General features: G+C 42.2%; 2 protein-coding genes across 13 annotated transcripts in view; one reads left to right on the top strand and one right to left on the bottom strand.

The window, feature by feature from the left end:
- Window positions 1-12,070, bottom strand: part of EVC2 (EvC ciliary complex subunit 2) — a 79,057-nt gene extending 66,987 nt beyond the window's left edge. Inside the window, exons 1-4 of the mRNA XM_080639087.1 lie at window positions 11,892-12,070; window positions 9,159-9,213; window positions 1,754-1,914; window positions 1,162-1,236 (exon numbers count right to left, since the gene is read on the bottom strand). Coding sequence (XP_080495213.1) covers window positions 1,162-1,236; window positions 1,754-1,914; window positions 9,159-9,213; window positions 11,892-12,062 — 462 coding nt within the window. The 5' untranslated portion in view covers window positions 12,063-12,070. The remainder of the gene's footprint in view (window positions 1-1,161; window positions 1,237-1,753; window positions 1,915-9,158; window positions 9,214-11,891) is intronic.
- A 61-nt stretch (window positions 12,071-12,131) lies between these two features.
- Window positions 12,132-13,715, top strand: part of EVC (EvC ciliary complex subunit 1) — a 57,362-nt gene continuing 55,778 nt past the window's right edge. For 5 of the 12 annotated variants that reach the window (XR_013958887.1, XM_080639084.1, XM_080639082.1 and 2 more), the window contains exon 1: window positions 12,137-12,441. Coding sequence is in view for 8 of the 12 variants with exons in the window: in XM_080639084.1 (XP_080495210.1) it covers window positions 12,271-12,441 (171 nt within the window). In the remaining 4 variants the exon portion in view is untranslated. Of the gene's footprint in view, window positions 12,442-13,715 lie in introns of all 12 variants that reach the window. The other 7 variants (XR_013958884.1, XM_080639079.1, XM_080639077.1 and 4 more) reach the window with 4 other exon arrangements.

Raw genomic sequence — 13,715 nt, 5'->3', positions numbered from 1 at the left:
AGCAGATTAACTTCGATCTTGTACAGCAGGATTTCACAATTTTTAGTGAGCCTGTGTGAGGCTGTGCTATGAACAGCAGGAAAAACCCAACATGTAACTACCTCAAACTCTCTTTCTGAGAGGCTCTGATATAAAAATTGTGAATCTACAGTTGGAAAAACAGAAGGATCTATGTTCCTGCTTCTTATGTCTGAAATGCTGACTATTCAGCCTTATTAATTATGATATGCTGCCATTTCAATAAGAATATTATAGGTAATTAGTGCCATGAGATACGATGCATATTCATTCTTCTCTACGCAAATTATCTGTGAAAGTTAAAATATTACCTCTTCTATGCTGGTCTCTGAAACTACCCTCATATGCAGCATTTAAGTACTGAATTCACATTTGTCTTAAAATTGGATGTGCTTTCTCTCTCCAAGGGACAGGTAAGAAGAACTGTCTCTAAACAGAAAAATTCAGACTTGCTTCATCCAGTGTAAAAATCAACCAACCAACAAAAACAGGGAAAAAAACTGAAAGGAATAATAACAGTCTAGGTAAATCTATCAACCTATGCCACATGAAGTAAAAATAAAATGGAAGGTTTAAAATTTCCTTATATTAGGGAAGTCTTGCTCTTCATAAGCATTTTACACAAGTCAAATTAAACTTTTTTTTCATTATATATCATGCAGTAGCTGAGTCCCACTGAATATGCAGACTATGACATGTTGGCTCTTCAATGGATGTGTGATAGGATGGCCAAAGATACAATGGGCATCACAAGGCCCAGTGCCCTACTCTTCAAAAGGAGTCCACAGGTGACACAGGTAGGGCACCCATGACTGAGCCAGAAGAGTATCGTAGAAGGCTTATCTCATCCTCTAAAGAAGTTTGTCTCTATCTCTACCCAGCCTTGTGGCTGATTTCTAGAGTTCACTGGGCATTTGGTTTTACGACAATCCAAAATCCCCTGAAGTCTGACAGAAGATTTCCCTGACTTCCTTCATTTTTGAATCAACACTGCAAAACTGTGCCTTTTACAGAGGGTGTAACCATCTTAACATCAAAAAGTCCCAAATACTCAGCCTTAGCACAATTCTGTTCCCACTTTCTAAAGGACATTAGGATACAAACTTCCTACCAAATTAACAAGACAAATATAAGAAAACTTACCACACCACATTTCTGAAGAGTTATTCCAAATCCAGAAGAAACTGACACATTGGACATATCGGACACATCTTTAGCCTGTAGAGGAAGGGGAAAAGTCTACATAGTGTACGAAAATATCATTAATTCACAAACTGCAGCACAAGTTAGAAAGGTAAATAATGAGATGAGAAAAAGATAGTGGTATTGTCTTCAAATTTAAGAGCTTTGTCATCCCAATAGCTAATCTTTTTTTCTAATCTAAATTTGTATGAACTACTTATTCCCACAAGTAACTACTAGTATCTTAATTGATATATTCATCTTTGCCCATCACAATTCTCTAACAAAATATACTCTGCATAAAATTATCAGACTTTACAGGTCCATCTCATTACTAAGTGTCTATCAGAATTTACACAGCAATCACGTAGCTTATCTATAACAATAACTCTTCAGGCATCTCATGAGTTGGTGCTACTAAAGCCATTTCAAGTGAAGATAATCACCTGAGACAGAACTAGAAATGTACTAATTGGGTAGTAAATTCCCAGCTTGTGATGTAATTGCTACAAGCTTTAGAGAAATTAAAAGTTGCAAACCATCTATTACTGACCTGGTGGAGGTTAACAGAAGACTCTCGTTTGAACAAAATCTTATTTGTCCATGAGGGTACCAATGCAAACAGCGAATGGCTCCACTGATTGTCTGAGGCTGCAGAGGTCAAGAACTGGCGAGAGGCTTCACTTTCTTGAGTGGCCAGAGGTAAGGGCATTGCTGCAAACCAAAACAGTATGCATTACAGCTAAAGCTGGCTCCTGTGCAGCAGATGCTTGGTGCAGAGTCCAGGCATGGATGGGGCTCTTGGTACCTGGTATTCTGTGTGCACACAGCAACCAGCATGCTCTCCCTCAAAGCACTTAAAATCATTACAGATAACACAGATATGAGGCCATACAGGAAACAGAGATGGGATTTGCCCCCCAAAACCCAGCAGGAGTTAGAACAAAACTGTTTCCTACCTAGGGAACACACATATAACCCACAGAAAAGTTATTGCCATTTAAATGTAAAGTGTCTAATTCATAAATTAAAAGGTTCCAGCCTTAAATCAACTGTTAGTATTTTCAACACAAAGAAATTTTCAGCAAAGCAAAAATAATTGAAGCACTCTACAGTGTGAGAGGCCTCAGTGTTAAGGGAGCTCTGCTTCAAAGATACCGTCTGCCAATTAACCATTAACTGTGACAATATTCAGAACAAAAATATTTCTCAGTTTAGTAAGGGTCTCAGTTACATTTCAGCTGAACTGGAGTGCCAACAAATCAAATGCTCCTCAATTTAGTAATTACCAATATAAATGCTGTTTATACTGTTTTATTTTTATGAACTATTAGTTCATGATATCACACAAAATTACAAGAACTGTTTTGAAATCACATCACTTTCATCTACTAAAGTAAAAGCACCTATGACATTCATAAAAGAAGCTTATACTAAAAATCAGTGATTTAATATACTAAATTGTCAAAAGGTAAAGCTGCTGAATGAAGAGAAAAAAATGTAATGAAAATTTCAAAATTATATTTGGCTGCCTATGTTTAAAAGAGATTTTTTCATTCTTTGCATTATAGTTCTCATTTATTACTTATTTTTAAGTCCCATATTTTAATCATTAGCAATATCTATTCATATGAAGAAAACCTCATTTTTGGCAAATAACATTTTTTTATGAAGTTTTCATTTTTAAAACCTATTATATGTCCATGAAATACAAAAACCTGAAGATACTAAAATCTCATTAATTTGAGAAGCAGCATATTTTTGAAAAGACACTGCTTTGTTGGAAAACCAATACAGAGAAATTCTGTTACTGGTAAGACATGCAAAGAGCATTCAGAATTGGACCCTTAAAAGGAGGTCCTATAAAGGACCTTGAAGTATTTATGCACATGAATGATGAGAAGATTTCTGTTAACATGAATGAGATGCAGTCCTGCTGCTTACAGCACTCAGATGCAATGTGCACCTTGGGGAGCTTCACTGTCACCTCATGCTGGAATAGCATGCTTTTATTTGGGAGGGAGTGGTTTATATTGGACAAAGTTGTGGACATATGGGCCAGGAAAAGCTAGTTGTTTATATTTTGCAATCAGCTTTAATTTACTTATCTAAGTTTCACAAACCACTGCTAAGCAACGAAACAGACACAGACTAATTTAGGGACTGTAAAAACAAGAAGATAAACTTGTTGAGAACAATAATATGTATAATTACAATACCAAATGTCTGCATATCTTTGGGGTTGGAATTCTTTCAGGGTAGTCATGCATGGCATATTTCTGTCTCAAGACAACCAACAGCCCAAATCGCTCATTATGATACCAGTGCTGCACAGTAAGTCAGCCCACCTGGCCACGGCACTCCCCAGCAGATCCTAGTATCATTCCATATCCCACCTCCAATGGCTCTAAACCTATGTTCTGGCTACTGAAGAAGGCCTCCTCACAGCTCTGTATAGATATATCCAAACACTGAAAAAGATTAATTTCATATTTGCTGTGTCTCTCATACATTAAAGCAACTACCACCCCATTCCTATGGAGACAGAGCACCAATTTTCCTTGTTTTCTTGCCAGACTATTGGAGATGCATATTCACTTATAGCAAACAGAAACACTGACTGAGGACATGGAGCTTCTTTGTGGGGCTTCATAAGAGTTTCAGCTCAAAATGGCAAAATGTATGGGCTGCATTGAGCACCTGCTGCCTTGAAAGTACCTCTTGCTGACCACTTCCTTCTGTATTTTGGATGAGGGAGGTCAGTCAACAAGAAGGGGATAATTGCCTCATAAAATCTCTTTTGTTCTTGTGCCCTGCACAGCATGACATCTCCATCAGCACACCCAACAGCACTTTTCATGTGACAGCAAATCCTGATACTCCCCTTTGGAGAGCATCAAGTCTACAGTAGCCAACTGAATTAACTGATCATGTGCTCTGACTCTGAATAAATCTCTGGGTTACTAATTACACAGATAAGTCTGTTTTCAAGTTATGCTTTGTCATCCCTTACAATCCCAAGATAACATGCTCAGCTCCCAGCAGAAGTCTCCAGGCATGTTATTTGGCTGCTCCACCACTGGTAATTGGAGGTTGGGGATTTTGCAGGTTCCTGACATTATGTTAAGCAGCCCCAACACTGGCAATGATTACAAGGATACTTCTGCAAATTTACTTTTATCTTCCCAGAACTTAGTGGAAGGTTTTGCTTAAATAGATTCAATCAGTGTGACATGTGTCTATATAGCAGCATGTGCCTTCCTCCAGACTTTTTTTCATCCTTTTCATTAATTTTTAATGATATAGACTGTTTTATAATATCCTGGTTTCTCTTGACAGTAAAGCAGCACTCTTCTATCTCATTATGTTTTGTAGTATTTCCTGTCAGTTAAGTAACTTTTTCCTGATACACATATATTTAACTGTCACTATAGCTGTCACCATAACATTATACAGCTCAGTGACGCTGACCTACAAGGACATCACTGCTTTTCCACATAACTTGCTGTATACCCTTAACATCAAGACAACATAACTGTATTTATACATTCAGCTGCCTTCTCTTTTCAGATTAAAGTCCTAGATGGATTGTAGATGGCTGATGATTGCTTGAAAAGCCAGATGCTGAATATCTGAGAAAGAACGGTATAGGCATAACACATTCTGCAGTTTTCACATCTACTGAAACTGCTTGGGGTTTTTTCTTTAACAAGTAGATTCATCTGAGGTCAAAACTTACTAATACTTGACTCCTTGACTTCCATTAACAAGCACTGAGCTTTCTTTTGGATACCCTGCTGCTCAGAAGTGCAAGTGCACCATTGTCAGTGTGCCCTCAGAGGTGCATCCCAATTCTGACACTGACTCTGCAATCTCCTTGTTCTTTCCACTCTCTTTTCTTCTCAAAACTTCAATCTTTGATATTTTTCTGGCTGTTTTCAGAAAAGCCATTATCAGAGCTGCATGGTCTTGACTTCTATTAGTTTCTAGATAGAAATTATTCCCACTCTTTTTCAAAAGGAAAATTCTGCAAAGCAAAGCAGGGGAACAGCTCTGCACACAGCCCCAACAGCCCCAATCTCAGCTGGGCTTGCCAGGCTGTCACCAGGCATTCCTGGAGTACAACGCCCCAGGACAAAACATTTCCCAGTGGGCAAACCAGCAGAGCATGAGATTTAATCTGGGGCTTGCCTGTAAACATCTCCAAAGATGCTGAGTGCAACAGTTCATCAAAGAAAGGCAGCATTTTCACTTTCTTTTGAGATGTGAGACAATATCACCATCTATAAGATGAAATTTTCTTTGCTTTGCTTTAATTAAACATTCCACATTTTTATAATGTTATTACTGAGTTGTTAAATATTTCGTCTTTTAATTAGCATGTTACTACAATGTTTTCCCATGATTTAATCCTCCATAAACCCAATATAAACAGATAGGCCAGAACCCTGTCTTAAACTGCATATTCCTAGCTAATTACCAGGGCTGGTAGGTCAACTAAGTATTGAATTACAAAATGAAAACATGGAAATGATATTAATGCAGCTGAAACAGCTGGAAGATTAGCATAACTCACATTACTATAGCATTCACTCAGTCCTGCATATGCACAGTGCTACAATATGAAATGACAAATGCACAGTTGATCAGAACAGTCTCTGCTATTTAATGTTGTTCAAGATTCTTTGCTGTTCTTCCAGGCCAATTTCATGCACTATTGCTTTGGGTGGTGATCTTTTGCTCTTTTGGAACTCCAACAGCCATATACAAGGCACACACAATACACTCAAGGAAGGAGAGCTCCCCACTCCCAGCCCTCACTGCATTCACTTGCTGTTTAGGGCATGCAAATGGAGAGGATCTGACCTGGCACAAAATGCAACTACTACCTGTAGACTGTGGCAGCAGTGGGTCTTTGTTGCTATGGCCTGGGGGTGGAAGGATGGGCAACTTTCTAAACAAAAGCTACTGTCCTATTTTTGTGATCAGCATACTGTCCTTTGCTAAGAAACTAGTTTTGTGCAACAATGGAGACCTTCAGTGCTAACGCACAAGCCTTTACCACTGGACTAAACAGGCTGAGTCCTGAACATGGCAGCGGCACAGATGGACCACCATTCCAAGGGCAGGTATAAGACTATAGTGCCTTACTTGTCCTTCATAGAAGCTCAGGGGAAAGTTATTCTTAGCCATGGCAATTGAATAGGATGATACAAAATTAAAATAGTCTTACCACAGGTTTGCAGCAAAGACTTCAGTATGTCCTTAAGGCTTCCCTACCTTTACAACACATCCTAACCTGCCAGATTATAGTAGGAAAGTGAAGACTGACAAGTTTGTGAAATGTCAAGTTCAGAATTAAAAATTACCTGACACTGTGATCTAATTCTTAAATCTCAAGGGCTGCATATTTCAAGTCCCACATCTGCAGTCTGATTTGCTTTACCCTAGAATTTATCAGCAAAGCTTTGAATAATCTTGCTTTATTTCAGTGGGGAAGAAAAGAGTTAAATATACTTGCTTACTATATTTTTCTTTGTTGTTGTTCTGAATTATTCCCTGGCCTGTAAACCATCAGGATACACGATCCAATTTGAAGTCCTTTCAATTACACACAACAATGAGCAGGCAAAGGTAGCAATTTACTGTATTTCAGTTCTGAATGTTGCCATTAGCTTTTCTTCTTACAAAGTCAAAGAAACTATGGCCATCAGCAAGACAAACCAGACCTTTCCAGGCCTGTTTTGAGTAAGTCAGAGCAGATTCAAACATAACTCTCAAAAAAACTATTGTGTTCCCCAATCACGGGACTATTCTGGGATTGCTTTTTGTCATCTTATCCAGAAATAAATAAAAAAAGCTTCCAACAGAAACCTTGAGACCAGTGTGCTACCACAAACCATTTCACTTCAACACACTGCCATTTTCAATGACAAAAGTTTTATGCAGAAGTTCTGATCTTGCTGCTTTCACTGAGAACATCTCCAGTAAGACCTAAAGAGTCTAGTATGTTGATTAAGCAAACCAATAAAAAATAAGCTTTAAATATGTTAAAAATTCCTGTTTATTAGAATTCTCAGGGACAATTTTCAGTTATAAAATCAAGCATGCAATTCAGTGCTTGCAGCAGTCCCTCATTTGTGTATTTACCCACTAACAAAATGGCAGAATTTCCTAGAATCATTTAGCTTGGAAAAGACCCTTAAGATCATCAAGTCCAACCTAACACTGCCAAGTCCAATTCTAAGGGCCTCACCTACACATCTTTTTAATACCTCCAGGGATGGTGACTCCACCACTTCCCTGGGCAGCTTGTTCCAGTGCTTGATAACCATTTAAGTGCAGAAGTTTTTCCTAATATCCAATCCAAACCTCCCCTAGCACAAATTGAGGCTGTGTCCTCTTGTCCTATCACTTGTTACTTGGGAGAAGAGAGCAACCCTCATCTCACTACAACCTCCTTTCAGATAGTTGCAGAGAGTGATGTCTCCCCTGAACCTCCTCTTCTCTAGGCTGAACAACTCCAATTCCCTTAGCTGCTCCTTATAATATTTGTGCCCCAGACCCTTCATGAGCTTCATTGCTCTTCTTTGGACATGCTCCAGCACCTCCATGTCTTTCCTGTTGTGAGGGGCCCAAAACTGAATGCAGTATTTGAGGTGTAGCCTCACGAGTGCAGAGTTCAACGGGATGATCACCTCCTTAGGTCTGCTGGCCACACCATTTTTAATCACTAATAGAAAAGATACTGTGTGTCCAATCACCCCACTTCTTCAGCACCAAAAGGTTCTTCTGAACTACAAAACTGCATGTGTTTCCTCTCAACTGATGGTACATTAATAATCTGCAACCAGTAAGAAAGCAAGACGTGAGTAGCAAAGATGACATTGAATAAATACAGGAAAAAAAAAAACCAAGGAAGCTCAGCAAATCTGAATTATCTGCTCTCATATTTAAATTAATAAATTCATTTGTTAATTAGCCATGGCACCAGGCAAAGAAATTAGAGGCATCTCGTTAGATGACTGCATCAGAGCGTGTAATTTCTTGGCAAATGCATGTCATGAAATCACCTCTTGGGGAACCACAGCCATGGGGGGGTTATTTCAGACACTGCATTGCCTCCTGTTAATGCACTGTATGAGGATGTCATAATCTTTCAGGGTACTCACCTCCACTATGCTTGGGTGAAGTGGCACACTTTATTATACACACATAAAGAAAATAAAGACCAGAGACTCAGAGAAACTGTGATTTGTTCAAATGTACACAAACAGCCTGTGTCAGTCAGCCCCCAGATACAGCTCCTCCAGGCTAAAATTACTTTTCTAAGTACCAGAGTATCCTATCCCTATCAGATCAGGCAACTACCACTTCCTTGGTGCATCTGAAATCAGTGACAAGTATACTTGGTACCTGCTGTGAAGAGTACTAGTATCCCAGCAACAATTCCAGACACCCCACATCTGTAAGTCTTTAACAACTTGGTCCAGGACAAAGCATACTAGTTATTGTAATTGCAGAGAAAATGCCTTCAAGAGTAGGTATTGCAACAGCGCTAGTAAATGCATAGAGTTTAAGATAGCTTCTGAAAAGGGATGAGATCTTGATCAGCTTTAAACAATATGTTTTTTTCATAACACTGGGAACACTGGTCATCAAAGGGTACTCCCCTATGTCATTATGTTTATCGAGGGAAAAGGGCTGTTCCTGAAAATGATTCAGAGCAGGGTATGAACTAAGGTCTTCTCACAGGGGCTTTATTCCAGATGAGCTGTTTAGTGAGCCTAGTGCACTCTTATTCCTAACTTCTATGCAAATACTCAACTGTGACCCAGGATTAAGAGTCCCACTGATGAAAGCAGACCACCAGGGCACAACTCCAGTCCCCTGCCCACCCCCATACCTTCGGAGTCCCAGGACTCCCACAGTGTTGAAAAGAGAAAACAATTACATACCTGTCATTCCCAGATATCCTATCTCTTTTTGAAGCCAAAGATTATCTTTAATTACCTAAAGTTAATACAGAAGAGAACAATTATAAGAAAAAAAACAACTGTTTTGATAAATGTCTAATACTGAACTCTTACACTGAATTTATGCATCACTATTAGACAGAAATTTATTCCACAAAGCCTTGAGTTTCACAAAATTAACCACTAGAAGAGAGAGGCTCTAGAGGTCTCACACAGCTTGTTAAGCAGTCTAAGTCTCAGCTGTCTCCCAGTATGGCTATGCACACTGGGGGCTCAAACCATACTTACACTTCATATTATCAGGCCAAGCCTCTGTGAAATAATGGAGCAGAAGGGTTTGCTCTTAGTTTGTACTTGTAAAATAACCTTTTCAAAGGCAGATTTGAGGAGGGGAAAATGCCATCAGTCGCAGTCAGCAGGAATGTGTCCATCACAAGTCTACTGATGTTACGCTCCTTTTTCCTTTGGAGTATTACACAGAGCCTTTCAACAATACCACGGGCTAAAAACTACAGCTTATGAGGCAATATGTGACAGCCTCCCGCCTGTGCACAGACCACAGAGATTGCTACAGAAATTACAGCTTTGAAACATCAATAGGAGAAATCTGTGTTTTTAAAGATTGTTAAGCCCAGTGTTTTGATCAAGAACTATTAGTCATGTAAGCAAGTTTTCATTTAATAAAAATGCTTCCTTCCAGGAAATAATACAGAGTTAGGAATGTCAGCTGATTAACAGCAATCTTGTAAGTTCGCTGAATGACATGACCTGCACTTGCTGTTTCTGTTTGCTCCCAAGCACTACATGTGAGTAATGTTAAGTACTGACTTATGTCAACACCACTGTTACAGTACAGCAAGTCAGGGGCAATTTTCTTCTTTGCCTGCTCGGGGAAGGGAAGCCATCACTTTGATTACTGCTAGAGCTATATGTTTAGTTAACCTTATGTGAAAACAGTTCTCACTTCAGAGAGGGGACTTCACCTCAAAACGACAAAAAATGCAAGACATCTCACAAATTTGGATGCACTAGGAGCCCTGCGTTTTGAGCACTCTGGAATACAAGTACATGGAGATTTGAAGCAGCTCTTGCAGAGGAGAAAGGAAGGACAGAGAAATGAACACAGGTGGGAACACGCAGCACACTCTGAGCAGCCACAAGACATAGCTTTGGGAGACCCCAGGGGCTATTTCCAAATACCTAGTTGTATGCCAAAGTTTTCCAATGGTATTATAAATTTCTTCTCATTAGTTAAACAATCTGTATGACCCTGAATTTTGAGTAGCCAAGCACCTCAAGAACACAGAAAGATAAGAACAGGAAACTCCAGTGGCAAACTTGCACAAAAAAAGGCTATTGGATACATATACATACATACATATTTCCATTTACCATATGTATATGCAGCAATAGAAATAACATGTTAAAAGGGAATTAACCTTTGCCAGGTATTTCTAGAGCAGTCTAGAGCCCCAGCTCCATTAAGAAAATGTGTGCTAGTACACTAAACGGATGTTATGACACAAGATTGAAACACTGGTGAAAATATAAAGCACCAATATGATGGTCTATTATGTTAAATGTTGAAATAAATCTTGTTTACGAATACAAATCCCAAATATTACTCTCATGCATATCAGCATATATATGAATGTGAATGTTAAACATCAACAGCCTCTTTGTAAATGAGCCTGTAACAAGAGAGTGGTCTAACCATGCATAAATGCTTACAGAAAAGGTGAACTGCTATCTCACAAGCTTTACTTCTTACTTCCTAGGTTATCAGTGTACAAATGGCTCCTGACAGAGTCCAGGCATTCATTCACCTGTGGTTTTACCCCTGCTCATGCACAAGACTTAGTGCGTTTGTGTATCCATGTCAGTCAACTAGAAGCGGCATTACAGCATTCCTTGTTTTTTCTTCTGCCTTATCAGACATTCAGTTCCAGTAGTCTGCACTGCAAAATATTGTCTGGATATTCAGCACGATTCTTTGACTCTGCTGAACTGTGTATGTAATAGTAGAGGGCATTACAAGGGGCTCTGCATTGGCAAGTAGCGCCAATTCTACAGGCCAGAACTCACGCCATGCTTCAAAAGTAGTAACTTCAATGCAGTAATATTGCCAGCAGACAATTTAAATTAAGTTTTACATGAATTTGTTTTTCTGGTGCAAGGATCTCTTTGGTGGAAAGGTGGTTTGTTTGGGGTTTGTTTGTTTTGGTTGGTTTTGTTTTGGTTTTTTCACTTTCCTACAAATCTACTTCCTGCTGATTAGACTTTTTGTAACAACATCACAAACTATTGTTTGCGACTCCCTCCATTCTCCACCGCCATCTCGGGTACTCTCCACATTAGGCAGAAGAAACGGTGTTGACCCATTCTGAGGCGGCTTGACAGATACCTATCTAGGTAAGGAGAAAGGATGAAAAACTAAAGCCGCATTTTAAACGGTGGTGGCACTCCTACCAGCGGGCTGGGATCAGTGGGTAAAGGTGCTGTGACTAGGTAACGAAGCGAGGCCACTGCCAGCATGCGGCACATTACAGCGGGCCCCAGCAAGCCGAGCCCTGGCCATGGCTCTGGACACACCGCTCCCCTGCGCCCTCTAATCGGGCCTCTCCTCCGCCCGCCACCATCCGCTCTGAGCCCGCGGATCCGCCCCGCCGAGGGCTGACCCGCCACCGAGCAGCGCCCACGGGCAAACCGCCTTACCACACCCGTCGTCTGACCGCAGGGGTCCCGGGGCGGGCCCGGCACTCCGGCCCCTTCCGGGGGGCTCGGCGAGGCCTGGATGCGCTCTTTGGCCGCTGCGAGGGGCTGGGCGGGCACGGAGGGGCCGACGGAGAGCACCGCCAGCAGCAGGCTGGCCAGCAGCCTCCGCATGGCAGCGGGCGGCTACTTCGCGGGCACGTAGGGCGCTCCAGTGTTTTGCAGGCGCTGCCCCCGAGCCAGGCCGGGCCTCAGCCTCTGCAATCACCCGCCATCGGTCTCCTCCCACCGCGGCGAGGACGGGGGGCGGGCGGCGGAGGGGCCCCAAGCAACAGGACCTCCCTCTGCTGTCTGCGTGCCGGGCCGGGCCGGGCCAGGCCCGATGGCGGCGGTGGGGGGCTGCCTCCGAGCGGTGGGGTTGCAGTTCTGGGCTCACTCTTTACAGACGCTGTTCGCCCTGTTGGCCCCCGCCGTCCTGCTGGGCCTACTGCTGGGCGCCACCGCTGCCGCCCTGCTCTGTCGCTACGCGCTTGGGCCGCGCCGGTGGAGAGAGGTACGCGGAGCTGGCGGGCGGTGGGCTGGCAGCCGTCCCACGCCGCTGTCCTCCGCCGCGGGGAGTCTCGACCTCTACGTGGGTGAACAGCTCGGAAGGGTCGGGTTGGTGAGGGGCGGTGACCCCTCCGCATTCTCCCCGAGGCCCGGGGGTACTGACGGCTCGGCCTGTCCCGCCGCTCGGGACAGCCGGGGCTGGGCCGCAGGTCCCGGGGAGCCCTGGGGCGCTGGGCGAGCCGCGCGGCTGGGGCAGGCCTCCAGAGCGGGTTCGGAGTGAGCTCGGCGGGGGGTAGTTCCTGACCTGACACCTCTGCTGGGAAGGGTGTTACTACTTTCTTCATCAATTTACTGGAACAAACGGGCTAACTCAAAAGAGAGGCTGGTGAAGTATTTGTGTTCTGAATGTTGCCCTACTGGCCTGTATCTTTAACATGGGCGGCCCACTAACCGAGTCTCTCATCACTTCTTGTACAAGGCTGTGCTGCTATGAGAGGACAATGGAAGATGTGCCTGGCTTGTAGAACCTTGGTGAGATAACTGAAAATAACCAGAAATTTTCATCCTAAACCCATAAGAACAGTCCGATTTCCAAAGTAGTTTACAAACTTGTCTGAAGTTCCTTTTACAGACATCACAGAGAATTAGTACTAACCCACAGCAGTACCTTTGCACTGAGGGTACACACATACATACCTGAGAGATAAAAGAGGCAGAGCACATCTGACAGTACTAATAGGGTTTTTAAAACATCTGATTTTGTTAATAACATACCTGCCTTGGTGTTTTAAGGACTGTGGTGAATAGTTCATATCTCTTTATTACAAGAATTGAGTGTTTGGACTTGAGGATTGCCGTGGCAGCACATACCTGCAGAACACTACCAGGCAGATATATTTTCTGAGAATTGTTACTGACTTCTGCTTCTTTCCCCCATCGCATTTAGTCCCAGGCCACTGTATCATTGACTGGATGTAGTAGCAGTGGTTGGCCCTGGTGCTGCTGGGAAATTTGGAGCCCTGTTGAACATTCTGCCAGCCTGCGGTGGGGTGTCTGATTTGACTTGGGTTTTAACCACATTTATTTTTTAGCTTTAACAGCTCTGCTGCATGTGCATATCTGCTAGTGTTGATCGTCATTAAACATGACATAAGAGAAAAATCCTTTTGCTCCCAGCTGCTTTTAAGTAGGAGCTTTGAAACTCCATTTGAAGCCATGGTTTAGCCTAGTAATGAAGGCACTTCAAATGCTGGATCAATGCACCCTGTGAGAGTGCAA

This window comes from Psittacula echo, assembly GCF_963264785.1.
Source record: "Psittacula echo genome assembly, chromosome: 1".
In the NCBI taxonomy this organism is placed as follows: domain Eukaryota; kingdom Metazoa; phylum Chordata; class Aves; order Psittaciformes; family Psittacidae; genus Psittacula; species Psittacula echo.
This window is presented reverse-complemented; position numbering and strand designations above follow the sequence as displayed.